Source organism: Gobio gobio (genome assembly GCF_949357685.1).
Source record: "Gobio gobio genome assembly, chromosome: 11".
Lineage (NCBI taxonomy): Eukaryota > Metazoa > Chordata > Actinopteri > Cypriniformes > Gobionidae > Gobio > Gobio gobio.
The window spans coordinates 44,326,030-44,348,147 of NC_137104.1; the positions used below are offsets into that span (position 1 = coordinate 44,326,030).

Sequence of the window (22,118 nt, forward strand, 5' to 3'; positions counted from 1 at the left end):
ATGAAAATGAGGTTTTTCTGCTTACCCCCAGGCCATCCAAGATGTAGGTGTGTTTGTTTCTTCAGTAGAACACAAATGAAGATTTTTTTTTTTAACACCAACCGTTGCAGTATCCAGTTGTATAATGCATGTCACTGGGGCCTGTTTAGAGTATGACAACTATGAGAGTAAAACACATATACATACGAATCCATATTAAACCCTGCGACTTGTGACGACACATGTCTTAAGACACAAAACACCGAGCAGTATTTATGCTATTATTTTACCTCTGATGAGATGAATGTCTGGTCTGGTCTGAAGAGCACCATTACTTCCAGCGAATAAGGTCAAAATACTGCGTGATCATAGATATATATACATAGATTCTTCATTCGACCGCTCCACGCAGGCACTAATGAGGAATCTATATATATATATATATATATATATATATATATATATATATATATATATATGATCACGGCAGTATTTTGACCTTATTCGCTGGAAGTAATGGCGGTCTGGAGACCTGATGACATTCGTCTGGTCAGAGGTAAAATAATAACAAATACAGTTCGGTTTCTCACAGGAACCGATGGTTTTGTGTCTTAAGATATCAATGTGTCATCACGAGTCGCAGGGTTTAATATGGATTCGTATGTCTATGTGTTTTTTACTCTCATAGCTCTTATACTCTACTGACACCATTGACATGCATTATACAACTGGATACTGCAACGGTTGGAGTTAAAAATCTTAATTTGTGTTCTCCTAAAGAAACAAAGACACCTACGTCTTGAATGGCCTTGGGGTAAGCAGAAAAAAAACCCCATTACATTTTCATTTTTGGGTGAACTATCCCTTTAAGGCAGTAAGCTGTTCTATGTTAAGGAAGATTTTTTTTATTTCTATATTTACAGTTCTTTTGTATACTGAAGCTCATTTGCATACTTTTTTTAGGTAAATGTTCATGTAACGTTATGAAATGGCAATTTTCAGCAGTTAAAAAAAATGCAATTTAACTACAGCACTTTAGGCTTTTATATTTCACAACAAGAGAAATGTGAATATGAAATGTAATTTTGTATCTATTTTGTCGATTTTTAAATGAAAATAAAAAAGTAAAATAGCATTCTGCTATTATTCTGCAAAGTCTTCTATGTCAATGAATCATTTTTATGTAGTAGTATTAGAAAACAGAAACTTGAGTTGTGTGGGCAAATTACGCAGTTCAGTCTGTTGCATGAACTTAACATTCCAACTACAACTAACTATTCTTGAAAAAGTAACCTGGCTGCCTTAAAAAAATGAGTTGATTCAACAAAATGCGTAGTTAAGCCAATTTTTACATTGTTGGCACAACTATTAATTATAAATTGACTCAACAAGATACTTAGTTTAAACAACTTAAGATGGCAGAAAAAGTTTGTTGGTGTAACTCATTGTATGTTGCCTCAACTGGGATTTAAGTTTATTGAACTTTTAATGTCTTGTTGGAGTAACTAATAAACTTTTTCATTAAACTTTTAAATTAAAGTTGCTCAGACTATTTTGTCAGCTTCATCTTTGTTATCCCAACGATTAATTTTATGTTTAAGGAACTCCAATAAATGTGCAAACAACTTAAGTTTCTTAGCTAACTTAACACAAAATTTCAAGGCAGCCAGGTTACAAATTATTTTAAGTTGAATGAGCTTGTTCGTTTTTACAGTGTAGGTCTATTTCATTTGTGTCTTTGTTCTATTGTATTTTTTTTTTGCTCTTTCTTTATTACAGTTTTCTTGTCTTCAGTAAGCTTGAGAGTTCTCGGCTAGTATTGGTTTTTTAAATGATACTGAAAAAACAACTATATCGTGATATATCGTTATCGTGAAATAAAATGACTTATATCGTGATGATATAAGATTTTGGTTATATCGCCCACCCCTGGTGTCCCATACTCGGAATTTGTGCTCTTCATTTTACCCACCTAAGTGCACACACACAGCAGTGAGTATTGAACACACACACACACACACACACACACACACACACACACACACACACACACACACACACACACACACACACACACACACACACACACACACACACACACACACACACACACACACACACACACACACACACACACACACACACACACCGTGAACACACAGTGGAGCAAGGAAGGAAAAAGTAAGAAAAATTTACATCACTTAATTATTAAAGGGATAGTTGACCCAAAAATGAAAATTAGCCCATAATTAACTCACCCTCAAGTCATCCTAGGTGTATATGACATTCTTCTTTTAGACGAATAATATCAGAGGTATATTACAAAAGTCCAGGCTAATCCAAGCATTAGAATTGGATTCATAGTTGCTCTGTTTTTGAAGTCCATAAAAAGTGCATCTGCCCATCAAATAACGTGCTCCACACGGTTCTGGGGTGTTAATAAAGGCCTTCTGAAGCGAATCAATGCGTTTGTGTAAGAAAAATATCCATATTTAAAACTTTATCGAGTAAACTTTCGGCCGACGCCTTCCCTGTTCAATTTATGGAAAAATTGTTGAAAGTTACCCTGCCGATCGAAAGACTAACGCGACCAGGTCCGCTCATCATGACATCACGTACGCATCTTGAGTTTCACTGTCAACATTCAACACTTTTCCAAGGAAATCCATCGGCTGGAACTGTCCTTGATAAAGTTTTAAATATTAATATTTTTCTTACACAAATGCGTCGATTCGCTTCAGAAGGCCTTATTAACTCTTCTCGGAGCCACGTGGAGCACGTTATTTGATGGACAGATGCACTTTTTATGGACTTCTAAAACAGAGCAACTATGAATCAAATTCTAATGCTTGGATTAGCCTGGACTTTTGTAATATAACTCAAATTTTATTCGTCTGAAAGAAGAATGTCATATACACCTAGGATGACTTGAGGGTGAGTACATTTTTGGGTGAACTATCCCTTTAAGCAATATGTTCAATAATTAAAACAAATGAAATTATGTAATGATTCCAGTCAGGGTGAGTCATAAGCTGTTGGTTTCTAGAAAACAGCACAGAAGAACTGTCAGCTTAATTTTCGTAAATTGCATGTGACATTCTCTGGCTAAGCAAACATCTGTATATGTCATGAGAACTACAATGTCAACCAATCCACATCTCGCAGCACACAAACACAATCTCGTTTTAAACCACCCCCACAGTTGAGCAACCTGAACATAGAGAGTCTAATGTGTTTCATGTGTGTGTAAGTGATCAAATGTGAGCAATGTCTGCAAACAGAGAGGGAATGCACAACAATCTGATCGACGAGCCTGACGATGACTGCAGCAGTCCAGGGGTGCGATATTCAGGTATGACAATGGAAACATGCATGTGCTGTGTCTTTAATTTAATATTTACATTTATGTTATATGTAATAAGGCCTGTGTTTCTTCTAGAAAGTTTGTAAAAAAAAAAGAAAAAAAAAAGATTTCTATTCTTTAAATATTATTTTAGAATTTAGACATTTTTGAATCAGTTTTAGATTGAGTAAAAGTGTATATTATACATTAGTCGTCATAATGCTAAACTTGTTGATTAAATTTTTTTACATTTCTAAAATAACCCCCTAAAATTACTAAAAAGTTTGGTTGCATACTAACTTTAATCAGATAAATAATTTTTGGCCACACTAATATGCTTCGTACAGGATGTTTTGGACGTCAGGACATTTCCTGAATGTGAATATTTGTGACCTTTTTGGCCAATTATTCAACCCCAAATGTCCAGTTGTTTTAAATGTTTATGATTTATGCTAAAAACTTAACAAAACATCCAACGTTATTTAATAAAGTACTGATCAATACTCTCAAGGTTTGAGTTAACCTGGCAAAATACTGTAAATCACTACCTGTAATGGGTGACGTTACTGACGTAATCCAGAACCTTTTCAAAAGTTTAGATTTCTTGTCAAATAAATATTATGTAAGCATGCTTCATTTGTTTAACATTGTGTTAAAAAAGTGCATTGTTAGACTCTACCATTTTTATACAATTGTTATATTGTAAATTGTTGTTTTATTTATTTTTTTCTCAGTATTTCAGAACCCTGCAGGAAAAGGAAAGCGATTTTGCCAAGAACCCTTCAAAGTGGCAACAGCATGCCTGGCTGCCTTCTGCCTCATCTTACTCATGATCCTGGTGGTCACAAGTGCTCAACGTGGTACTTCTCCTTTCTCACATACAACTTGCGCAATTTGGTGTGATTGTGTTCAGAGGCGTCATAATAGGGCAAGCAAGGCAGGCACTTGCATGGGCCCCGGCATTTTTAGGGCCCCCCGAGGGCTGATCATTTAAACAATCAGAAATGTTAATATAAACATGCAGTGACATCTCTGCATACCCCTTAGTTGGGCCCTCCAGTGAACCAATGACGGTCTCAAAAACGCGGTTTGAAATCTCCGGTGTTTCTGACGCCACAAACTACCTTATAACCAATCATGTCAAAATGTGGGTGGGCTTTAGCATATCATTAAGGGGAAGTCTCAAAAGAAGTCAGGGTATCCCGGCAAATTTTTCTGTTGATATGAAAAATCGGGCAGATTTAGCAATATAGCAGGTGAATTATGCATATGATGTATATTACAATGTTATGATGAACTATATGCCTTTCTACACTGATGTTCTATGATGTTCTTTGAGCGTTTATAAGGATACTGACTGATACTGAGGACAGACTGAGATGGCAAACGGGAACATGGTTTGTGTAACATTAGCAACACATTATTAACTGTTTAGTAACGTAGTCAAGCAAAAGGATAATCATATTAATTAGCATTATGTGTCCGACTCTTTGTAAAGAGCACCATAGTGCAGCGTTTACCTCAGTAAATTGGCCGCCTGTTTTTCTGACCTTGTGCGAGTGAATGAGCGCGGGGCTAATTTGCACATTCATGAATCTGCATAGACTAAATGAAGCAAGGGTGTAGTTACATTCAAGCTATTTTAAGGCACAAAGAAAACATTTTCACTGGAAAAAACTTTTAAATATGTCAAAGATGAGTTTTAAGAGATATAATTATTGACCACAGGGGGATTTTAAGTCTAGTTTCAGTTTGATTTGACTTACAATGTCCATATAAAGCAAACGCTCTCTCATCAGCTATTGCAGTAAATTATACAAGGAGTTTTCTAACTAACAGTTCTGTTGCTATAAATCTACCAGACATAATCAACACAACCAAATAATAAAAAAACTTGCATTTCATGTGTAAAACAGTCAAATTATTATACAATTATAAACTCATAAACACATCAGCTTCATTGTAAACTTTCTGTCTTTTTTTCCACATCTGCTATAATTTTTCCGTCTTAGGTAAGGGCCGTTCATCTGATCAGGATTCCCTCTCCAGCACTCCTGAAAAACAAATGCAGACGGGCTGCGCTAATGTAACGGCTCTGACTGAAGAACTGCTGACTGTGAAGAAAGAGAAGAGTGATCTTGAGAAAGAGCAGTCGCAGTTGAAGGACAAAATCGCTAAGCTTGGTTAGTGTGGTGCAAGTGCATGCATTTGTGTTATTAAAAAAACAATATCTGTTGCATTTCATAACATCAAAAAAACGTTGGGTCTTCTTTTTAGAGGCAACATCTGCACCACGAACCACCCCAGCACCAACGAAGAGTCCCTGCCCTGAAAACTGGAAGCTCTTTAACGGCAGCTGTTACTACATCTCTGTCTATAGCAGGAGCTGGTCAGACAGTCAGAAGTACTGCCAGCAGAAGGGAGGACACCTGGCCATCATCCTCACACCTGAGGAACAGGTGAGGACAGACGAGAGCTGTGCATCTTTCTGCGCTTTAAAGGAACACTTTTTCAACTTTAAATTTTCCAACTCCCCTAGAGTTAAACAGTTGAGTTTTACCGGGTTCGATTCCATTCAGCCGATCTCCGGGTCTGGTGGTGGCACTTTTAGCATAGCTTAGACCCGGAGATCGGCTAAATGGATACGAAAACGGTAAAACTCAACTGTTTAACTCTAGGGAAGTTGGAAAATGAGCCTATTTCCCCAAAAAAGTGGAGTGTTCCTTTGCCGATATATTTGCAGAACATCAAATAACCTCAAGTAGCCTAACACTGACTGTCTACATCTATTTGCGTGTAAAAAGAACAGAAACTATTGAATATGCAAAAGAGGAAGCGATCTTAGCTGAAACATGTGAGCCATTAAAATGGATTACTAAGGGGGTTTTCCCCCACCTGATTTTAATGATATTTGACTTATTGACCCGATAAAGACGTTCATATGGGACCTGCTGCCCCGTGGATACTGGAACGCTTACTGGTTTGGCATAAGTGATGAAAAAGTAGAAGAAGACTGGTACTGGGTGGACGGAACCAAGCTGGTTGGAGGGTAAGAATGTCATATTTGACAACTTAATAAGTTAAAACTCTTGAACTAGAAGTCCAAGCTTCAGTACTAGATGACATCTCTCACAGTTGAAACAGAGTAAAAACTACTTAATCATATTTTTCCATTTCTCTTTTGGAGACATGGTCTCGTGTTAATACACTGAATCATCTCTTGCTTCCCGTCTCTTCCTGCTTTTTGTAAAAAACTGCATACACTAATGTTTTATTTATACATCCTTAGTGTGTAATGATAATCTGACTTTTATTAATGTTAGTGTCTGCTTGGGAATTAGGATTTTTGGTCATTTAAAAATTGAGTGTTCATCGGAGTGAAAGTTCCTAGGACTTTTGTCGTACTTGAACCATGAATACACACACACACACACACACACACACACACACACACACACACACACACACACACACACACACACACACACACACACACACACACACACACACACACACACACACACACACACACACACACACACACACACACATACACACACACACAAATTGACTGGATTCGAGGAGTTGTGTGGTTGAAATTCAAAAGAGTAACAAATCCTTCCCTCATGGGTCAATTTGACTCCCTTAGGAATAAATGGAATGCGAGGAATGCTTTAGTACACATAGAAGATATGAATGCTAAAAAAGCTCAAAATTCAAACAAAAAAATGCTAAAACGTTATCAAAAAATGTATTTTATAATGTCTACATGTGTATCTGAATGCATACGGATGTGAACTGACTTTAGGACACAGCAGAACACCTCATTTGCTACATAGAGCTATAAGGCCATCTAGTGGCAAGAGTCATATATCATGTAATATTCATAATAATATTCAGTACTTAAAGGGATAGTTCACTCAAAAACGAAAATGTGATGTTTTTCTGCTTACCCCTAAGGCATCCAAGATGCAGGTGTCTTTGTTTCTTCAGTAGAACACAAATGAAGATTTTTAACTCCAACCGTTGCTGTGTGTCACCCATATAATGCTTGTCAATGGGGTCTAATTATATTAGAGTAAAAAAAACATGGACAGACAACTTCAAATTAAACCCTGCGGCTCGTGACGACACATTGATGTCTTAAGACACGAAACGATCGGTTTCTGAGAGAAACCGAACGGTATTTATGCAAATATATCACCTCATATCAGACGAATGCTTCAGCTCTCCAGACTGCCATCACTTCCCGTAGGTGAGGTCAAAATAGTGGCCGGGTCATAGTTATATACATAGATACCTCATTAGTGCCTGCGTGGATCATGGCGTGGATCGCTCGAATGAGGAATCTACGTATACATATCTATGAACCGGCCGCTATTTTGACCTCACCTACGGGAAGTGATGGCAGTCTGGACAGCTAAAGTGTTCGTCTGATATGAGGTGATATATTTGCATAAATACCGTTCGGTTTCTCTTAGAAACCGATCGTTTTGTGTCTTAAGACATCAATTTGTTTAATTTGGTGTTGTCTGTTTGGTTTAATTTGAAGTTGTCTGTCCATGTTTTTTTTACTCTAATAGAATTCGTCTCCATTGACAAGCATTATATGAGTGACACACAGCAACGGTTGGAGTTAAAAATCTTCATTTGTGTTCTACTGAAGAAACGAAGACACCTACATCTTGGATGCCTTAGGGGTAAGCAGAAAAACATAACATTTTTGTTTTTGGGTGAACTATCTCTTTAAATATATAATTACACTGTAACAATGACACCTTAAAATAAAGTGTAACCCACTTTATTTTGAGGTTACAGTCACTTGTCCTTACTAAAATAAGTACTGATATTAGGTAATAACCTTGAACCTAACCATAAACCTAACCATAACCATGTAGTTAACTTATAATTTCTTAGTACACATACTGTACTATACAACTGCACATACTGTAAAATAAAGTGCAACCGATGTATTTACTATAGAGTTATAGTTAGGCTTTGGTTTAGGGTTAGTTACTTGTAATTATGCATAATTTACTGTTATCACTATAGTAAGTTCATGTGTAACTACGTCATCTTAAAATAATTTTTATTATGATTATTATGCTGTCTCCACATATTAAAAGCCAACAGTAAGGAAACCAGGGTGTCTGACTGGGACTAACCCATTCTTTTTCCTTCATAGTTTCTGGGAAGATGGCGAGCCCAACAACCATATTAATGAAGACTGTGGTTACATGATAAAAACAGATGTTTTAACCCGCGTGGCTATAAAGAGCTGGTATGATGCGCCGTGCTACATGTCCTTGCCCTGGATCTGTGAGAAGACGGCTGGGTCCACTTGATCATTGCTCCCACCAACATACACAGACATTCATTGAGTACAATTGCATTACTGATTGTCTGGTCTCAGGGTTTTAAATGTTTTACATTCGAAAAAGACTAACTGCAGTAGTCAAAAAAATCAGTTAACTGTTTTAATCTAACCTCATGTGCATTTATTTTTATCTAACTTTAGCTGAGCTTTTTACCAATGGTTGATTTTTGTAAAGTTATTAACTTTTAAAAAACATCATAGAAAGACTAATTGATTTATCAGTTTTCAATGTAAAAAAATATATTGTCTGTCTTTTCCTAAACAACTAAACATCTTTGAATGGCTTATGTTGTGTTTGCAATTCTGGGGTAACTATAATAATAGCACTTTTATGTAAATACCTGTTCTTAGGTTATGTCCGGCAGTTCCACTTCCACTCAGTAGGGCGCAGCATAAAATCAAAGTTTTGAGCATAATGAATCAGTCAACACCTGGTGCCTATACCATGAAGCCGGTTTTGGTGGATAGCCAGGTATGTTTCAGTTTAGTTTGCACCAACTCTGGGTTTTAGGCACAAGGAAATTGGCTCTGCTTTTAGCGGTGTTCATTGCTACAGTAATTTCCACTCCACAGCATGTTCTGGATAAGAGATCTCAAACTGAAATGGGACCAATCAGCTGTGAGCAAAGTGACACACCTGACACAGTAAAGTTGCTCTCACTCCCCGTCTCCTAGTTTAAATTAATTTAAATATATAAAGATATCAATAGATAAAGCTTTAAAAATTACTATAGATTTAAAGCTATTAAAAGTGACTACATTTAGGGACATGTTAACGTTCCTGTTGTTTTACCTACACTGCCTGGCCCAAAAAAAAAAAAAAAGTCTCTGTTTGGATTTAAATAGGAGTCAATGACTGAATCATTTATACAGTGATTATTATTCTAGCATGTTATGTTTGGCAACAGTTTATTGTGTAGTTCATCAGTTAGTGTGTACCTTTTCATTTCTTAAAGCACAATGTAGGAAGACACATCATGCCCATATTCCAGGATGACAAAGCCAAGATTAATCAGGCTCAAACTGAAAGAATGACATGAAGAATCATTTTCACACATGAATTGGTACCTCAGACCTTAAACTCATTGAAAGTCTTTGGGATGTGCTGGAGGAGATTTTACTGAGTGCTGGACTCTTGCATTGTCAATAAAAAAATGTATGCTCCTCTTGATGGAAATAAATGCTGTGATGTTATTTCCATCAAGAGGTGCATCAATTTTTAGCATTAAGCATTTACCTATTTAAGCATTTGCCTATACAAAACCAGCTACTTTTTGAGGGCCGGGCAGTGTATATTATCAACTATATAAACTAACTTCACAACTTTAATTTGCACCAATATAGCAAGATGTTTTCTTTTAGTTGTCCTCTTTCATAGACTATTTTCGTCTTGACGTGAAAACAATCTTGTAATATTCTGCAGAAGAGAGAAGTGAATCGCAGTTTCACAGCATGTGATTAGCTGTTTGTTACTGATGTCACACTTTCTTGTGCACGTAGTTATTCCTAAACTCAGGATCAAAGAAAGTTGATGATCAGCATCATGTACCAACAAATCCTGATTGGACTGGTTTGATTTTGTCAACTCAAAACTAATCCTGTATCCCTGAGTTTGTTAAAGGATTAGTTCACTTCAAAATGAAAATGTCCTGATATTTTACTCACCTCCATCTCATCCAAGATGTTCATGTCTTTCTTTCTGCAGTCAAAAAAGGAAATACGTTTTTTTGAGGAAAACATTCCAGCATTTTTCTCCACATGACTTCCATGGCAACCAAAATGTTGAAGGTTCAAGTCAATGCCGTTTCAAAGCTTTTCGAAGGGCTTCAGAGGTTCTGCACGATCCCAGACGGGGAATAGGGTCTTATCTAGCCAAACGATCTGTAATTTTCAAAAAAATAATAATATGAATAATATGAATATACTTTTTAACCTAAATTGCTCATCTTGCACTTGCAAATTGCTTCATTTTGCCATGGAAGTCAGTGGTGTGGAGAAAAATCCTGGAATGTTTTCTCAAAAAACGTGATTTCTTTTCGACTGAAGAAAGAAAGACATGAACATCTTGGATGAGATGGGGGTGAGTAAAAAAAAACAAAAAATCATTTTGAAGTAAACTAATGCTTCAAACTTCCATCATGGTTGGTAGTTTAGTTTTCCTTTTCTCTTCATATTTGATTTTTGGATTTTGCAACATGTTGACAAACTGATCTCTATCATCTAGCATCACTCAAGATTTATTTAGAGAACCCATTCAAACAAGAATGATCAACTAAACCCAACTCAAAAGTCAAAGTCTTTATGCAATACAAATAATCTTTCTATCTTCTTTTTCTCTTTTTTTTTCTTGCATACAAAACAAGTGCTCAGTTGCCCTGTCTAGTTCTGTATGCAAGAGTTTGCGTAAGGTGTGCATGCATGGATGCATTTTGGGTCGTGTCCTTTCACGCCCATTATGAGGCGTAACCGATTGCCACAGTTATGTCACACTGACACCCCCTGCCTAATCAAAGTAGGCTACTATATTTTACATTGGCTATATCAACTTAATCTTAATGATAGTCCATAAACAGGTCAGGTCAGACTGAAAGAGAACAGCACGTAGGCTACATTCATTGTGGGTTCATCTCATTATTTAAGCCCTGTTCTCTGCAAATAACCTTTGTTAACTCTGATCTGACTTGTGTTACCAAAATGGATTGGTTAAGCAACTTTAACGCCATGATACACTGTGTGAATTTTTTTAACTTTAATATAAAATGTATCTATTATGCTCATAAGCTCTTTTCCACCAAGACTACTGTATGGAGGACCAAACCTCACCCTTTGCACACGGAAATGTAAAAATAAATAAATGTAGGCTATAGTAAAAAAATATGGAAATAAGTACATTTTTCCTTTTTTAAATTAGCGCATTCAAAAATAAATATAAAAATACATGAAAAACTGAAAGAATGAACAAAAAAGTTAAAAAGAATAAAAATAAATACAAAAATAATGAATGGATGAAAAACACAAAAATGTATCAGGATTAAATTGAATTAAAAATGAATTATGTTTTAGCAAGTCGTTTATTTTCATTATTTATTTTCCTATATATACATTATATGTTTGTGTGTGTGTGTGTGTGTGTGAAATACAATGCGCAGTAAATGTTAAAACTATTTAAGATACAATGTGTCCTGTTGGTGTGTTTCAAAGAACAGCATTGGGAAACACTGATGCAGCATCAGCTTGTTTTTTTCTACTGTATATATGCTCATTGTGTACATCATGTTCTCGATTACATAACCACATTTGCACACATTTCACAAACCACACCTTAATATGTTTTTCCACTGAAATGCTTACAAAGTGTTTGCAATAACAACAGCGTACGCATGTTGATTCGAAATTATCAGATTTATTTAATCAAACAACAAGGGTCCTTTTAACAATGATAAATATTGTGGTCATTTGTAATACAATAAAAACACAACAGCACAATGTTATTAATATATACTAACATATATGTTTTTCTTACATACTAAGCGTTATTCACACATCAAGTATGATTTCAAAAATTCAAGCCTCTTTAAAATGAAAAAAAAAATTTGTTTTAATTGATTCATCCATTTTCTCTGACCTCTGAAATGTCTCATATCTCACCTATCCTTGAAAGCTGCATTTCTTCTGCTTTCAGTATTTTACTCCTTTGCAATAAAACACTTCTCTCCACCTGTTTTTAGACTTCTGCCACTTAACTTCAATCAGGTTCACATGCATCTAATCACCTCTCGCCCCTTTAGGCTTCACACGTGCGTGACTCCTCTTGAGCTTGAGCTCCCACTTCAGCAGCACCACAGTAATAACTTGCGTTTAAGGAATCTACTGTCATCTTAAATTCTGGCCACATGCAGTTTAAGTGTTCCCAGACAGCAGTACTCGAAGAATATTTGGAAATGCCGTTATTGGTCCCTAGTTCAGTAGGGAATGCCAGCATTCACAAACGGTGCCCTTTCTTGAAGGCCTTTGTTATATCTTTAAGGCAACCAACTCCTGTGGTTCACTTTGCAACCTTGTACGCAGCTAAGTTCAGTGGCTCCTTGCTCGGGACGCACCAGTCATCAGCTTCCTGGTTGAATTTGTAATGCCGCAAGGCAGTCTTATTAAACACCGGAAGCTTCTCCACTGAATCTGTGGACAGGGCCTGTGGGCAGAAGACCGTCATTGTGGATTAATGATTTGAAGAGTGTGATATAATGTCCAAAGTCAACAGGATGTTTTGCACAGGTACAAGCTCAACAAATAAGGTCAGTGTAAGCAAAACTCTGTTTTCTGTTTGTTTAAAGATTTACCTAAAAATGATTCTGCAAATTACTCATGACTTTTTTTTTCTTTTGTAGAACACAAAAGGAGAAGTTCAGCGTAACGTTGACTCAAAACATACATACGAGAAAAAATCTGCTGATTATCTCCTTTTGTGTATCGTCACAGGACAAAAAAGCCATACACTTAAAAATAAAAGTTTTTGTACAGCCACGCCATAGAATCAGCATTTTTGGTTCCCCTAAGAACCTTTCAAAGAACAGTTCTTAAAATATATATTTTTTTCTTAGTGAAAAACAAACCCCAAACCACTTTTTTTAGTTTTTCCACAATTGAGAACCTTTTCTGCAATGGAAAGTTTCCGTGGATGTTAAACGTTCTTCATGGAACCATCAATGCCAATAAAGTACTTTCATTTTTAAGAGTGTATGGGTTTGGAACTGCATGAGGTTGAGTGAATGAACATCATTTCTATTTTTATGCGAACTAACCCTTTATGTTATGATCTTACCTTCAGCTGAATTACAGCATCCGTACCATAGCCCTCCATTGGATAAAGCTGGAGATCACCTTGGAAGTAGCGTGCGTACAGGCGGGAGATGGGAAGGCCATAACCAAAGCCAGCCTAAGGGAATAACGGGTAGGTTTGAGTCAAGAAACATATGTACATGACGGCTATTATATAGCGTTAAATAGTGTCCTATGCTCTTACCATTGGGGTCCGTTGATGGTCCCCAAGAGTAGGTCTGGGCGCCGTCGAATACATGTAGCTAAAAAGTCTATCAATCTTCCTGGAAGGAACGCCACCACCCCTGTCACAGATCTGGAACATGAAAAAGTGAATGTTTAGAGAACAATAATGTGTTTTGTGAACTGACAAATATGTGTGGGTTGCGTCATTAAGACTTAGACTAAAGGCCCATTCACACCAAGCGGGCAACCTCCCGCAGTTTCTCTTGAAGCCAATACGGAAGTGACTTAAACTGCAATTCATCGACTGGCCGCTAGAGACAGGCTCCAGAAGGGAGCAGAATCTCATTGAGCTCCGTGTTAAAATGCCCGACTTTACAGCAGAAAAAAACATGTTTACAGCCTGGTACAAATTGTGGTTTTGGTCTATACAGCTAATTTTGCCCTTCATGACAACTGTGAGGGGAGTGGATTTTTTTATAACTCATTAGTTTACATTATATAAAGCCTTAAAGTTCTGCATAATTAAGGGCGTGGCCACTTTGAGTGACAGGTGGATAGCCATTTATCTGCTGTCGGTTAGTCATCGCGTCACCTCAGCTCCAGCCACATCCTGCCTTTTTGCCCATTTTCTATTATCCGGGAGTGCTCAACGGCCAGCTCGACCCTACTTTACGCTTCAAAACTGATCTTCAGAATCCTATGAGTGACTTCACGGACACTACGTCCATATTTTTTTACAGTCTACGGTTCACACCAATAACAATAACTATAAAGACAACTATATTAGCGTCCACACTAACAGACGATATTGTTCTGTTTATTCTATGGGCCTGCTTGTCTGTTGCTTTAAATGCAAATCAAATCTGATTGGCTGTCAATGTTTTTATCGTTCATCAGCTGGAAAATCCTTATCGATATCGTTTCTCTGTGCCATTATCGTTATAGCTTTGGTGTGAACTCTGCTATTCATTAATACTGAGAACGACTTTTAGAACTATATCTTTATCGTTATCTTTATAGTTATCGTCCTTGGTGTGAACGGGCCTTTAGACTAAGGGATTGACTGTTATATATATGTATCACAAGATAAACATGATCTTGCAAACACAGATCCACTAAGTTAAGTAGCATAGCATTTCAATGTATTCTTTTGTTGCGCTCTTTAGTCACCAAGCAGGGCAAAGGTTGACGATATCGTTAATACTACTCAAAGTGATCTGGTTCATTTGGAGGTTGATCAAGGGTGGTTAGAATATTAATCTTTAGGACAGTTTATATAACGTTATTATCAGTTATCGCTGGATCTAGGGCAGGTTGAGAAGGGTGATTCAACCTCGCACAAGGTTTAAGGTTGAGATAAAAAATGATTCTCAATGCCAAATTTCTCTCTAACTTGAACTTTCATTTACGCACCTTGATTGACAGGTCCTCTCCGCCTAGAGCAACCATGACTTTGATTGGTGGCAATGTGCTGCTTGTCTCATGATTCTCAACTGTAGCCCTCATTGCGTTCTAGAGTGGGAGAGACATACAAAATTATAAAATATTTACAATCTATAACTATTTCTTCAATCCATATGAATCTGGAGTATGCAAAAATAAAGCAGCATCTCTACCTTGAGGAGCTCAAACACCATGTGGTACAGATGAGAAGGAACGTAGGATATCTCGATTGGTTGCGACTTGTTTTTTACTGCAACAGAGAACAGATATCATAAGATACAAAGCAGTTTGCGAACATTAGGTTACTAGATGGAATAGGATTTAATACATAGCCACATCTAGTCTAGAGAGAATGTCTGTTCCTCACCGTTTATCTCTCTAAGCTCCAGCTCAGGGGATCCAAGGTAATTCTGCTCACAGAGCATTTTGGCACACTCATATGCATCTAAAGCAGAACACAGGATGTTACTATTGAATTTGCACTTGTCGCTAGCGTAATAGCGGTCATAGCGTAATATTTGCATTACTGTATGCACTAAAGCACTCACCTCTGATTACATCTGTGACGTCACAGCTGGAGTCAATGCACCCGATGCTGCTGGGATATCCTGGCTTTGTGGTGCCATCAAAAAGCAGAGCTGGAGATGGAGCAGGAAAAAAAAGGGAACAGAGGGTTAGAGGTGCACAACGTGAGGTTATCATTCTCTCTTATCTAGTGAATAATTGACTTAAAACAGGAGCAGGCCGGATTATTCAAGATCTAGGATTATTCAAGATGGCCTGTGCATTTTAAGTGCTGAGAAAGCGACTGCTTTAATAGTGCTGATACCAAATCAAGGTATTAGGATAAGATTGACTTACTGTGCTGGTTGATGAGCATGCGAATGGAGATGCGGCTCATGTAAAGGCGGTCCAGAAAGTACTGAATGTTCTGACATGCCACAGGGTCTACCCCAAATGCATCCTTATACTCAATGACACCCTGGGCCATGGTGGGAACCACATCATTGTGCCTGTTCCTAATGGTCACCAGAGCTTCCACAAAACTTTGGGGACAAAGAAACAAAACAATTCCATGAATCCTGTTGCTTTGTTTTAATACTACTGCTTTAATATTCTGATCATGCAGGATGTGTACGTAGATTGAAGAACTTACTCTGAAAGAACTCTATGGTCATTGGGACTCTTGCCTTGGAATTCTAGGATGTCAATCAGGCTTTGAACAATCCTAAGAAGGTAAAAGAGAGAAGACAAACAGGACGAAAGGTTAACTTGTACACTGTCTCCAATTCTTTGGCTGTTTTTGTCAGTTTGTTCTATGTTTAGTCATTCGTTTCCTATCAGTTTGCTGACTAAACCCATCGGTTCTTTATACTTTTGATATATTTGTTATTCTTAAATGTTGTTATTTTTATATGTGTACACTGGAAGCTTCAATACCAAGGTAAATTCCTTGTGTGTGCAAGCACAGTTGGCAATAAAGTCTGAATTATACATAATCATGTTTCATATACCAATGCATTGCACAGACTTATACAGTCACACTTTTTCATCATATACAAATGTCTCCAATAAGAACCTCACATAATGTGTTCACGCTTGCTTGGTGGCAAGTTTTGACATTTTGTAAGCACTCACCGGTGTTATTATTGTTAACCTTTAAACCATTAAAAAAATTGTTTTCTGTATTTAAATAAAGCTCAAATTAAATAAAATATAAATATTAGATAAAAAGCTTAAATTAAAATTAGAAATGTTGCCTTAGCAACTAACTCAAATAAGCCTGAAATTAAATAAATGAATGTTATATATATATATATATATATATATATATATATATATATATATATATATATATATATATATATATATATATATATATATATATATATATATATATATATATATATATATAATATTGATAAAAACTAAATGATAGTATACAAACAATACTAAAATAACACTGGCACTCACAAAGTCTATTTTATTATTATTTTATAATATATTAGATATTAATATTCATTATAAAAATGTGCATGGTTTCCCCCCTCTTTATGTTAACCACTGGCTCATTTCTGTGAATGTCCCGCCTCACTGTTTCGCGGTAACATACAGTAGAACATACTGTTCTCGAAAACAAGTCTGCGCGCCAGAGCCACTCGTCACATCTTCTCAGATTTCACTCTCAACCGCAGTATCCGTTTGCATAAACGGTAGTACCCTCAGACAGTCAACTAGTAAACAAGTGAGGGGCTGTACTCTGTAATGGTATTTGAACACAAAACAACATTCTATAGGCTATAACCAGGCGTAAGCAGGGGGGAGTTTTCTTGAAAATGTATTAGACTAAGCATCTTTGACATATCGCATGGTCCAGAAAACTACCGTTGAGGAAAATTATTAATTTGCATTATGGGACATAGTAATGATCCCTATAGATGAATAGTAATGAAAACAGGATTAAGCTCTCCACTTTAGTCTGCTGAGTGGTCTAGAGGCTTAGAAGATACCTCGAAAACTCGAACTAGGGCGAAGTTCATCGCTCAGATTGGAAGGGGAAGCGTGGAACAAATTACATAATGCACGCGTGAAAAATAACACATGGGATAAGCAGAAAAAGCTGAATGGTGTGGAAGTATTATCTAATATAACGTTATGTATATTAGAAAATACTTCCACACAATTCATCTTTTTTCCTTTTCTGTCTGTTTACTCAAACTATAAGACATGGGACACTTCAAGTTCATTCGTTTTTTGTCATAGGCTATATATATATATATACATGCACTTACCAGCTGTGAACTAGCTGAACGGACTGAGTCATTATCAGTTGGTCTGGTAAAAGGTTGATCTCCTTCAAACTGTTACTTAGTCTCACGGGAAGCTCTTGTCTGAGGAAAGCGAAAGATGTTTTCTCGCAGGCATTTGTGGATCCTGCAAAGAGAACGCGACAGAGTCAAACTAAACTAAAGCATTAATATACAAGCGAACAGCATTTAGCCTAATGAACGACTTATAATGTTTTTTTTTATCTGTCAGTAATATAGCCTATTTTAAGGTTCGTTTCGTGCACATATTATATTTTGGCGTCCCATAGCACCATAAGTTAATTTTTTTTAACAATACAGCATTTTTGTTCTATAAGTGATGTGTAAATCTATAACAAAGTTACAAATAATGGCAGTAGGGAAAGTAGCGACCTTAGGGAACGTGCTAGAGCAGCGAACCGTTGCTATGGTTATCCATCAATCATTTTTCGAATTTGTTGTTGGAACGTTGTTTGAGCGCAAAAAAACAAAACACAAAAACATTTATATATATTTCAAATTGTTACATAAAGATGTCAATCCAATTTATTTAAAGATACATTTTTAACACCTATATTGTTGCAAAGCACATGCACAAATGGCCAATGTCATCATCACTATTTTGCATTAAAAAAAAAATTAAACTCACCGAAATCCAGAAACTGCTTCATTGACAACGGCGATGGAGAAAATTTCGCGTAGTAATCAATATGTTTTGGTACATTTAACATAGCAGCATTCCTCGTTATAAATCTTACAAACTTCATCTTGGAAAGCCTAAATATCTGAACTTAAAAACAAAACAAACAAACGTTGTTGTCAGTGTACAAAACAAGGACGTAGCCTATACTGTACTATCTCTGGACAAGTTATCAGTATATCCTCGCGTGGATTTCTTTATTCAGTCTGGGTCTGTCTTGAGACCTGTTGTTGACAACTCTTTAAAGTTTGCGTTCTTGCACAGTGACACGCCTACATTATTACGTCGATGTCGATATTGACCAATCGGAGAGAGGGAACGGGGTACACGTCAACGCTGAAGATCGAAATCAACAACGTGTTTTTCCTTGGAGCTTAGGGTACATCTGCGTAATGTTTGTACTACAACTCGGGAATTCGCACGACATCACAGCATCACGACATGGCGCCCCATAAAAAGATGAAACAGCTGGACATTATGAGGTCACCAATATGAGCTTCACCAGACGAGCTTCACCCATCACCCAGTTGGACCCGCGCCCGAGTAGCCTACAGGAATTCCTCGTGGAGAAGTGGCTACACGGAGCCTGCAAAAAACACCTGCTTTTTTTTTTTCATTATTAAATAAAAATCTCTTAAAAAAAAAAAGATAAAATACAGTGATGCATCTTATAAATGTGCAATATCTGTGCAATAACTTGATTAACTAGGTAACAGGTCAGAGTCAGTCAGTAGCCTATTATTAATACATTTGACGTCCCATGATGAGGTGAATGAAATATGCGTGTAAATGAAAACGAATAAAATGAATGACAAAGGTAATATATATATATATATATATATATATATATATATATATATATATATATATATATATATATATATATATATATATATATATATATATATATATATATATATATATATATATATATATATAATTTAACATCGCCAAGGTCTTAAATTAGACTGACAAAATATGATGTTGTGCATGGAATCGACACCAAACTCGGTCAACATGAAAAAAAGACACTAAAGATGCTATATTGTTAAAATTTAGACACGCATCTAACTCATACAAGACACTGATTTTAAAATCATCTCTGCAGTTTCCGTGATTTGGCTCCATTTATTAATTTTGTAATTTTTATTTTATTTTATTGGATACCACCCATTGCAATGAAAGCATGCTTTATTATGGTGCAAAAAGCACACAAAGAGAAGTGTTAGATGTGTGTGTCAAGTTTCATGAAATTTGAAACATTCTAAGAGTCTCAAAAGTATTGAAAAAGAATATTATAGTTGGAAGTGTTGTGAAGCGCTTTACAGGTCTATGCTGTGTTTTGACATTATAATATAGCCCACCTAATATATATATATATATATATATATATATATATATATATATATATATATATATATATATATATATATATATATATATATATATATATTATTTATATATTTTTTCAAAATAGTAGGCTATGTCCTGACAGTATTTTTTTAACGCCAAAAGAGAGTTTAGTAAAAAACGCCAAAAGCTGTTAGTAAATCTGGCCCATAATGATGGCTACACATAAAAACCATTATTTAATCATATTTCAGCATAAACAGATTGCTAGACAGGAAATGAACAGCTAGTCTAGCTGACACATTTATTTACGGCTGAAATGTTGCATTGTATCAAAGTACTGTATCATATGTAACAAAGTATTTATCAGAGTGTAGTGTACTTTATCAGATATCAGCTCTGCTGTTGTTCATAAATGCCAGTAATGATGTTGTGCAATGAGGACGTTGTCACGTCGCCGGAAATAGTCATCAGTGTCCCAATGCGTAGTGAGCCAGTGCCCTTACTACACTACCCAAATTAATGTAAATGATATACTGATACACAACCTAGGAAGCTAGGGAGATGATTGAGACACTCCCATGAAACTATGTTTCAAAACAACCTCCAGTTTAAACTGGTCATAGTCAGTGTGAACAAGAAAAACATTTACACAATCAGCACATACATTTTTTTTACGATTTTCAACTAATACTTGAAACTAGTGAAAGGTAGGCTAATATTAAGATTATGGTTCTGCATCTGCTTTCTTATACCGATGGCTTCTGAACAAAAGATAAAGACATTAAAAAAAGGGTCAAAAATAGGCCAGAATAACATTTCAGTGATGAACTAAAAGAGAAGAGCGGTTATGTGTGGACTTTTTCAAAAGTGAGGACTCAGAAAAACAAACAAACAAAAATGTATCTTATTAATTATATTAGATAAAATTAGGCTATATATGTCTGTATTGTCACAGTGGTTGCAGAAAGGCAGACAGACAAAGATAAATCCAAAATGACAGGTTTAATGTAATAGAAGCAAACAGATGATCAGGCAGCAACACACTTACCAAGACGGTGAACAGACAAGGAGTGACTGTAAAGGAAGAACTTATAGGAACACAAACATGGTAACGAGCGAACACAGCTGAACAGAATTAACTAATAATGAAGGTAACCCTGTGGCGGGAAACTGAACAAAGCAGCACGTGAACGAATCAGAATACAAACAGAAAGTTCATACACAAACAGACATGATGTGACATTACGCCCCCTCCAAGAAGGCACAGCCTCACGCCGTATAGAGGGAAGATGGAGACGGCTTAAGACGAGGACATGGCGAGGGGCAGGCAGACAGACGGAGGACAATGACCAGAGCGGGACAGAAGGAGGTAGCATCCATTGTGGTGATGAGGGTGGGAGTGGCCAGGTGGAAGTGACCCAGAGCTCAGCCATGCGAATGCCCAAGACGGAGTTGATGGTGGTAGGAGCCATGATGGTGATGGCTTCAGGGGCAGGACCGATGGCAACAGAGCCTTGAGAGGTGGAGCCCACCGCTGCAATTTAATTGTAAAAAAAATTTACAATTCAAAAATTCAAAGTAGTTTCGATGTAGCTAGCTACATTTTGGTAGTAACTTGTACTGTATCTAACTACTTTTTCAGAAGGGTATCTTGACTGTAGTTTAAATACTTTAATTTATAAGTAGCTTGTAGCTTGTCAAACAGAGTAGCTTCCCCAACACTGCCATGTACTGTACATTGTAAACTACGCCAGATTGTACCACCACATCAAGGTGTCCTTGATGGCAGTTATTAGAGTTGGTGGGAGAGGGAGGCAGGGTGGGGATTACAGGACTGACGCAGAAGATTCAGACACAGGTTCAGATTCAGATAAGTTCCAGGGATATAGGGAATTAATCTCACGACACTCGATTAAACTGTCCAATAAGTCCAGCCGATGCTCGCTCTCAGAGGCGGGAGGGTGGGTGGGGCTCGCTTTCATCCCCTAAAAACCCACGAGGACTCCCACGGCGATGGACGGATTCTCCGTGGTGCTTCGGCTCTGGGGCGATGTTGTGTTCTGTACCCCCATCCTAAGGCATAGGTTCACTCGTTGTGGCAGGTGGAAGCTTCCA

At 36.8% G+C, this 22,118-nt stretch overlaps 2 protein-coding genes across 2 annotated transcripts; one reads left to right on the plus strand and one right to left on the minus strand.

Annotated features, from left to right (window-relative positions):
• The first annotated feature begins 3,183 nt into the window (after positions 1-3,183).
• On the plus strand, positions 3,184-11,617 carry LOC307134039 (CD209 antigen-like protein C). Its single transcript, XM_079829471.1, has 6 exons — positions 3,184-3,331; positions 4,057-4,182; positions 5,335-5,505; positions 5,600-5,781; positions 6,256-6,371; positions 8,508-11,617. The coding sequence occupies exons 1-6, from the start codon at positions 3,247-3,249 to the stop codon at positions 8,665-8,667; spliced, it is 840 nt and encodes a 279-aa protein (XP_079685597.1). The 5' UTR covers positions 3,184-3,246; the 3' UTR covers positions 8,668-11,617.
• Positions 11,618-12,078: 461 nt separating this feature from the next.
• On the minus strand, positions 12,079-18,915 carry pdk2b (pyruvate dehydrogenase kinase 2b). The gene is made up of 11 exons (XM_079829472.1): positions 18,600-18,915; positions 17,936-18,077; positions 16,300-16,371; positions 16,005-16,189; positions 15,692-15,781; positions 15,511-15,588; positions 15,317-15,393; positions 15,114-15,212; positions 13,720-13,830; positions 13,519-13,632; positions 12,079-12,888 (listed from the first exon to the last, which is right to left on the minus strand). The coding sequence occupies exons 1-11, from the start codon at positions 18,715-18,717 to the stop codon at positions 12,745-12,747; spliced, it is 1,230 nt and encodes a 409-aa protein (XP_079685598.1). The 5' UTR covers positions 18,718-18,915; the 3' UTR covers positions 12,079-12,744.
• Positions 18,916-22,118: the final 3,203 nt, after the last annotated feature.

Excerpts from the sequence above, each read along its gene's own strand:
- LOC307134039 (XM_079829471.1), top strand. The coding sequence starts at position 3,247 with ATGTCTGCAAACAGAGAGGGAATGCACAACAATCTGATCGACGAGCCT. Across the intron at positions 4,183-5,334 it reads GGTCACAAGTGCTCAACGTG|GTAAGGGCCGTTCATCTGAT; the intron begins GTACTTCTCCTT and ends TTTCCGTCTTAG. Across the intron at positions 6,372-8,507 it reads GGAACCAAGCTGGTTGGAGG|TTTCTGGGAAGATGGCGAGC; the intron begins GTAAGAATGTCA and ends TTTCCTTCATAG.
- pdk2b (XM_079829472.1), bottom strand. The coding sequence starts at position 18,717 with ATGAAGTTTGTAAGATTTATAACGAGGAATGCTGCTATGTTAAATGTA. Across the intron at positions 15,589-15,691 it reads CGTCACAGATGTAATCAGAG|ATGCATATGAGTGTGCCAAA; the intron begins GTGAGTGCTTTA and ends GTTCTGCTTTAG. Across the intron at positions 12,889-13,518 it reads ATGCTGTAATTCAGCTGAAG|GCCCTGTCCACAGATTCAGT; the intron begins GTAAGATCATAA and ends TTCTGCCCACAG.